Source organism: Alosa pseudoharengus, unplaced genomic scaffold (assembly GCF_046254945.1).
Source record: "Alosa pseudoharengus isolate Yale_2024_CS ecotype anadromous, Long Island Sound unplaced genomic scaffold, YU_APseudo_1.1 YU_APseudo_1.1_scf_22, whole genome shotgun sequence".
Classification (NCBI taxonomy): Eukaryota; Metazoa; Chordata; class Actinopteri; order Clupeiformes; family Clupeidae; genus Alosa; species Alosa pseudoharengus.
In genome coordinates, this window is record NW_027468680.1 from 19924627 (window position 1) to 19932774 (window position 8148).

At 40.5% G+C, this 8148-nt stretch overlaps 1 protein-coding gene across 1 annotated transcript; it reads left to right on the plus strand.

Moving 5' to 3' along the window:
• The first annotated feature begins 1127 nt into the window (after window positions 1-1127).
• On the plus strand, window positions 1128-7925 carry gckr (glucokinase (hexokinase 4) regulator). Its single transcript, XM_076300159.1, has 17 exons — window positions 1128-1134; window positions 1614-1789; window positions 1941-2009; window positions 2172-2240; window positions 2438-2511; window positions 2692-2758; window positions 4018-4112; window positions 4343-4448; window positions 4726-4844; window positions 4975-5073; window positions 5208-5305; window positions 5546-5622; window positions 5790-5886; window positions 6232-6329; window positions 6727-6876; window positions 7187-7321; window positions 7800-7925. The coding sequence occupies exons 1-17, from the start codon at window positions 1128-1130 to the stop codon at window positions 7923-7925; spliced, it is 1662 nt and encodes a 553-aa protein (XP_076156274.1).
• Window positions 7926-8148: the final 223 nt, after the last annotated feature.

Below are 8148 nucleotides of genomic sequence, written 5' to 3' on the forward strand. Positions count from 1 at the left end.
TCAGATCAGTTCGTGTCACAGATATGGAGCGCAGAAAGGGCATTTTTCATTACTAAATAAAAAAAATGGCATTTATTTCTGTAAGGCGCACACCACATGTCTGTAAATTGCTCAGCCCCAAAGCCCCCCTCCACCATGGTTCTTATATTGCCAGATTCAGGACAGTCTGCCCTACACATACATGAAAGTCATGTCCAGCTGACAGAGATACATTTCAAAATAAGAATGGTATAATACACTTTTTGTCTTTGTATTATTTAAAAATCTAAATTAAATCACTGTAAGTATTAATATGAATTGGTGGCAGATCTGGGTAGCCTAGACTGTTCTGAAAAAAAATATAGCATGTGTAAATGGCACTTACAATGACCAGGATAAATGCTTACAACTAAAGGTAGTGGAAAAGCCCTTAAAACAGTCTAGGGTTCTAAGGGTTAATTTCTTAATTCAGAGCCATGTTACTTACAGCCAAGTACCCAGAGTGGATATCAGAAAGAAATATAGTTTGGCCATCAGTATAAGATTAAATATCTAAATACAATATTTATAGTATTTATTATTGTTCTTTAACATCATTTGAATAAGACTGATTAAGTAAGGTGCATTGTCATAATGTACTTTTTATAGCATTGGCTTATTGAAAATGATTTGGAGTGGACAACAAACTGACCTGTGTATCAGTGTTGGCTTTACACAATTTATTACCATTATTAAAATAGACTATCCTAATCTTCAAAACTTTTTGAGTAGTTTTTAAATAGTAGTTTTGATTCCCAAGTGCCACCCCAATAAAAAGTCTGGACCCAGCTGGCCCCCCCTATAAAATAATCCTGGCTACGCCCCTGCCTATCTGCCACACCTCAGCTCTGCCTGAATCATGTGGTAGCCTTCAGGCTGGGCTACTGTAGATCAAAGAGCATTTGGTGAACTCTGGACTTTCATTTTGAATCTCCAGTGACTAGTGGTTGTTCCTATTGTCACATAAACCAGCATTTGAAACCCCACCACACCACATACGACCTGTGAGGCGCTAACAGCAGAAATTGTTCCAGCAAACTGTATTCTTACTGCACATGTGCAATGCTAGGAGACCAGGAGAAAGCCAGCAGGGCTAGAGCTGCACAAGAATGGGAGGTAATGTCTGATAATGGGAGGTAATGTCTGATTTCTGTGCACTGACAATAAAGAAAAGTATTGGGTAACCTAGCTGCATTTTCCCATAGACCCTTTCCTCTATAGATTTTTGGGAGATGAGTATCTTATAATTGTCAATACAAGAATTGCTGAGTTTTGCTGTTTTGTCTACATTTTATACACTGTTGCTATGTGAAAGTGCTAAGGCTTGCAAATTGTGTGGAATTAGCTGGGAATCAGTTAACCATCACTACTGCTGCAAGCACTCAAACTGTCAAATACAGTATTGACATTTTCTGTGGTGCCAAGTGCTACCAATCTCTTTTGTTGTCTGTAGATACTGTAACTATATAATTCCTACACATTTATGGTTTTTCTTTAAATAACAAATCTGGCTGGCCTGGCCTCTGCCAGCAGAGAGTGACATTAACAAGGAGACACAGCTGTGAGTTGACATGGCACAGATCAAACCTTGACAGTAACAGAGGCACCCTGTCAGTCTCCAGGTTACGAGTCACCGCTGCCCGTCACGGAGAAGTCCAATCCGCTGTCCCTTGACATAGACAGGGCGGGGCCGCAGCAGATTGTGCGTGTCCTGCAGGAGTGTGATGCTGAGGTATTCCAGGGAGACCTGCAGCCAGACGCAGAGTTTAAGGTCAGGACTAAGGTCAGGACTTTGACAAAAGCCCAGTGACAGCTATGTACTGAAGCAACAGCTGCACAACATCACAGAAAGATGTGTGTGTCAGATGTGTCATGCAACATTTCTTGCCTTAAATATAACATTTGGTGCAATGTTTCTGCAGAGACTCTACAGTGAGTCTGTGATACAAATTCTGGTGGATGTGGCTGACAGGGTGAAAACAATTCTCAGGGTGGGTAAGATCCTCTGTTTGCTACAGAAAAGCATATGGCTATAAACAGATCTAAGAATTAACCTTCTGTTTTGTATACTATATACTATATTCTGTTTGTATATTTTGTACATATATAATTTATTTTTATTAAATCAGAATTTCCCTGTTATTTTTATTTAGGAACCAGATGACAGTTTAATCGTCCTCAGTGGATGTGGGACATCTGGCCGTATTGCTTTTCTTTTAGCGGTAAATTATCTTGTATACATTTATTTTCAATTTTATAAAATCATTGCATTTTAACATTAATTATGTTGGATATCACTTTTGTGTTAGCCATAAAATATGCTTAATTAGCCATAAACTATGCTCAATTTAATAATTACTGGTGCAACACACCCCCTGACTTTTTACAAATAAAAATGAATGACTCATCTTGTCTATAGAACACATTCAACAGGATGCTTGGAAGGCATCAACAAAAGCCAGTGTACTCTTACATTATTGCTGGAGGTGACAAGTAAGTAACCTCTTCTGAAATTCAGTATGACATTTCCATGACATTTTTACATTTATTCATTGCTGTCTTGCTTGATTATTACTAATCGATATATTCTGAGGCTTGGCATTAACACCCTCTTACTGAATGTGTTGTGAGTGTGTATGGTGTACCATTGTAATGACATCCACACCTCCACAGGGCACTGTTGACCTCTCAGGAGGCGCCAGAGGACTCTCCCTCAATGGGAGCACAAGTGCTGAAGGAGGTGAGGAGGAGAGAGGGAAGGAGAGGGGGGAGAAAAGGGAGAAGGCAGAAAATGATTCAAGCTAAACACCTAAAAGAGGAGAGCAGAAGGCAGGTTGGATGGGTGAGGTGAAGTGAGGGTCAAAAATAAGAAAAGACAAAATAAGAGGACTGAAATGAAGATCAGAGGATGAAAGGAGAGGAAGAGAGGAGGGTGGGAAAGAGAAAGAAACAGAGACAGCTTGGTGGATGAATATCATATTCATGACACAGAGCATCCAGAACAGAATGGCCTCATGATAATATTCCTCATGTCAAGAAATATGAACTGCTTTGTGTATGTTGTCGAGGTTGCCACTTACTGTAGTCAAAGTTCTTTTAGGCAAATCCCTCCACTCGGCGGCCATATTGCAACGCTTTTTGGGCACTTATCGGGTATCTATTTTGGCAGAAATGCACGTGCGCAAGGCTTCACGACACCAATCTTGCTCCAGCGGTGAGATCACATGATTGGCACGATATCTTCACAACACACCACATGGTGTTGGCTCAATGTATTTTCAACACAACACATGATTGGCTCAATATATTCACATATTGACGTTTTGCCGCGGAAGGGTGGGATATGTGTAGACAACTGCCATATTAGTGTTACAAACTAACCCCATGCATTTCTACAGAGGATTTTTTGAGTGCTGTGTCTCCTCATTAGAAAGTCTGTGGTGTAGTTTTAGATGTTTGTATTATCTGCTTTTTAGGACCTTAAAGCCTAATAAAAAACCTAATTATCTCATGATGATCTCATTACGCCTCCACAATGATGAGTCATTACCAAACCTGAGCCAAAAAATTAGGCTGAGATCTGCTCCACTTCTTGGCTCTAGATTTTCAGTTTCATTTGATTTGTAAAAGGCATTAAAGGCATATATGCCTAGGAGGCATGGAACACTTAGCATCTGCAATCAACCCTGTAAGGTGGATGGGTAGCTGTGCACCTCCTATCCTGAAAGAGGCTTGCACTCCAGACATTGTGGATCATTAGTGTTGTGCCCAGCCACACTACCGCACTGAATGACTTGTTCTTTTTTCTTCTACAGGCTTGTGTTGGAAAGAAGCATGTTCTCTTCATTGGAATTTCCTGTGGTCTATCGGTAGGTTTCATGATTCAGGATTCTGGTAACACAGTGGAGTAGGCCCTTTATCACTCCCTTGGTTAGTGTAAGCAAAACTACCGGTTTGTATCTGCTTTGTAATGGACTTTAATTTATATTCATGATGAAGGCACCATTTGTTGCTGGCCAGCTTGACTTCTGCTTGAACAATCTGGACATGCTCACGCCTGTGCTGATAGGATTCAACCCTGCACACATGGCAAGGTACGACAAACAGGATGTGACACAATAATTAGGACCAAAACAATGATGGTGGTGGTGAGGATGTCAGCACGGATATTAAACAAATTAGATTGGATTAGATGAGCAAATTGATGATGTTTAGTAGCTAATAATGAAGACAGATATTTAGATTTTTTTTTTTATTTAATGGAAATTGTTGTGCACTTTTACCTCGAGTGTCTTGTCATATTCGATGATTAATCTTTCCCCAGGAATGAACCTATCCAAGGGTGGCCACATACTTTCAGACAGGTCATGGAGAGGATGCTGGACTTGCAGAGGGCTCAGAGAGCTTTTGTTCTAAACCCAGTGGTTGGGGTAGGCCAATGTAAAATTCATAACCACAATGTATTATGCTGTCTGTAATCTCAAGCTATGAAGAGTGATTAGAATGGAGTGAGATCACGTAACCCTGAGTATCCCAGCAACCAAAATGTATCATGTGTCAGCGGAGCTGTGGTTCAAAGTTATAAAAAGCTTTGCCATATCACAGGACCCAAGTGGGCGGCCGCCATTATCATCACTCTACATGGCTAATACTGTGTATTTGCGTTAATTGAAGTCACCATTGTATATTTCTGACTTCCCTTTGAAGCCTGAGGCCATCAGTGGCTCGTCTCGGATGAAAGGGGGCACGGCCACAAAGGTCCTGCTGGAGAGTGTGCTCCTGCTGGGGCACAGAGCGGCCCATAGCCATGTGGAGATCAATCGCCAGTAGGTCCAGCAGCCAGCTGACTTCAGAAGCTCTATTTGTTGATTCCAATGCACATCACCCTGGTGCACTGAAATCGATAGGGATCTTTAATGTGGTTCTTTTAACTTGATTTTCTTGCTGGGGAAACAGAGCTGTGTTGGACTGCATCAGAGATTATGAGAAGGTTCATGAAATGACATACTGTAAGACCAATGAGTTGGCCAGTGTGGTTGGAAAAGCCGGAACTAGGTAAGACAGAGAATAAGCAGGTAAGCAGCCCCCCATCACAGAAGCTTCAGGCTTCCTGAAATTGTGGATGACTCATTTGTTTATTTGTGTGTGTGTGTGTGTATGTGTGTGTGTGTGTGTGTGTGTGTGATCAGCCTACAGAAGGAGGGGCATGTTTATTACCTCGGCTGGAAGACTCTGGGAATTATGGGAATTATTGACGCGAGTGAGTGCGTCCCCACATTCGGAGCAGGTACGCAGCTCGATAGATTAGACATCACTGACATGCTAATCAAGATAAATGTAGTGACCACTCCCTTCTGAGACCTCTGATATATGAATGGGTCAGGAGCATCTTAACCAGGACATCTCTGTATGGTATGATGTTCATAAAGGCAGGATTCTAGTAGGTCAAATGGTTTGGCTTTATTGATGTTTGTGGCACTGATTATTCAATGAACTGATGCAGTTTTATTGGTTTGTTTTTCTTCAGACTTTCAAGACATTAGAGGTTTTATGTGCGGGGGTTTCAGTGAAATGAACAATAAAGAGGGAAATTTGTCCTCTCTGGTTTGTATAATTCAGTCCATAATGTACAATATTGCTTAATGGGTGTTTTTGCCCTAAAACACTCAATTATCTTTATGACTTATAGTAAACTAAAGCACATTTAAACCCCATTCACCAGTTCTATCTCTTTTTTCCATCCTTTCTTCTGGTTCACACTCCATTTCTAGGGTACACAATTCTGTATTGACCACAAGGACTTTGTGAGCACTATCTTGCCCCTCATAGGAGAGAATGACACAGTTATCTTCATATTTACTGTGGATGGTAAGACAGAAAGAGATTAATATGTTCTACGTATAACATTATTCTGAAGCCTAAGATCACCAAGAACAGTCTACAATTGTGTGGTGACCATGCAAGTTAACAGTATGTATGTATGGTTTGTTACCATGAGATTAAAATTTCTATATAGATTTTTTCTTTTCTATTTAAGAACACATATGTTTCCATTCATATTTTAGGCCCAGAAAGTAACGCTACTGTAAGCCAATTTAACATAGCGTCTAACTCAACATAGAGTTATAGGACCTTGACCAGACTGCATGACCATTAAAATATATTTATCCTTTTGTTAATATACCTTTGCAATATTATTTGAATGTGAATCAGATGATTTTGGCGATGTTGAGAAATTAGCTGGACAAGTGAAAATGAAGACCTCAAATGTGCAAGCAATTTGTCATGAATACAAAGGACACTGTTTTCCTGTGAGTATAAGCATTGACACCAAACCCACTTCCAGGTCCAGTTGTTAATGCTATCATTTGTACTATTTGTGGTGAAAGTAATCTAGTTTTCTTTTTTCATTTCAGGTGAACATCAACAACATATTTGACTCAAAAGTCCTTAAAATTAGTTGGACCCCATCAGACGCAGATGATGACTTTTTCATGGTACCTACAGCACATCCACAACACAACACAAACACATCTCGACATTATGCTCAATGCTGGGGCCTCATTCTTCGAGATATCAATTATTTCATGAATAAAACAGTTCTTGAAATATCTCCCATTATAACCCCTCTAGTGTTCTTGTGGTTATCGTTTAAGGATTCCCATTTTACGATTCCCTTTCCCACTTGCCTGTTCCCTTCTCATTCAGAGGCTACAGTGGGAACTCTCCACGAAGTGGATGCTGAATGGAATCAGCACAGGTGCTCACATCTTAAAGGGAAAAATCTATAAAAACTACATGATAGATCTCAAGGTCACCAACAGCAAGCTGTACAGAAGGGCCATAGGCATACTACAGGTAAAACATTCTAATAAACCCTGCGGCCAAGATGTCAGGCTGATAGCTCATGAAGAGAGAATTAACCTTCATAAGTAATAACTGTTCATTGGCCTAGAAAAAGAAAACAAGAGTTATAATGATAGAAAAGAAATGATAAAATGCTAAAAAGTAAATTAGGTACAGCCATACTGTAAGATACCAGTATTATACTTTCTTGAATCAAAGATGACTGTTGATTGTTCTAAAATATGCTGTCCATTTTTTTCACCTGTCCGACATACAAGATGTTATTTCTTGCTGAAGTGAATGAGCTGTCTCTGGTTCTCAGAGGTTCACAGGTTGCCAGTGGACGCAGGGAGAAAGAGCCCTCCTTAGAGTCCTCTATGGAGTGGAGGAGCTTACTAAGGAGATGGCCACGGCGGATGTCAGTAGACACACGCAGGCAGCCACCACGCGCGACAGGGTATAAGGCATCATAATAGATCACCTCGATCTCTGGGATTCACTTTTAAGTGGTCCCTAAAGGGCCTGCCACAGGACATATAATTTCTTAAGGACTATCAAATACACTTTGGCAAACATCCATCTGGAAGCAGACAAATACAAGACCTCAGCTGGAATTTAATCAGTGTATTTACAGTTCAGTGACTTTTACTGGCTAGATGGTACTGTTCAATTGATCATTTTATTGTTCTCCCAAGCCTACCAATATTTTGGAAGCAATTCATTTTGGGTCATTTAATATTTCATCTGTAATGTAGAAGTGTGCGGGAAACTGCCACTGCCACCCGCAGGTAGACACGTAGGACTACTGCCACAAAGCGAAACCATGAGGTTCATACAATATATGGCAATTGGTATAGAAGACATCACTGCATTGGTGTCCATGTTAATTAGTTGCCTTTTCCTTTAACCTTTATTGGTCTTTGTCCCTTTGCCAGGTGGTTCCGACGGCTCTGGTGGTTCTCCAGACGGGCTGCTCAGTGTCACAGGCACAGGCGCAGCAGAGAGAGTGCTCTGTGGTTAGGGATGCTGTGGAGACCTGTCTGACCTCTGGACGCCACTAACTGCACTCCCAAACGGAAATAACCTGACAGGGCTCTTTGTGTTAAGCTTGTCTGATCACAACACGTGTCAGGAATATCATTTTATATGTTATATGTTTGTTTGCATTTTTTGTGGTGTGTTGAAAACAATATGCTTTCTTACATTAGATACGTAATGTATAGTACAATATAATTGTTTCATTTACAACATGTACCACTTATATGTAAGAAATAAATATCACTA

Excerpts from the sequence above, each read along its gene's own strand:
- gckr (XM_076300159.1), top strand. Across the intron at positions 5,074-5,207 it reads GTTGGAAAAGCCGGAACTAG|CCTACAGAAGGAGGGGCATG; the intron begins GTAAGACAGAGA and ends GTGTGTGATCAG. Across the intron at positions 6,877-7,186 it reads GGGCCATAGGCATACTACAG|AGGTTCACAGGTTGCCAGTG; the intron begins GTAAAACATTCT and ends TCTGGTTCTCAG.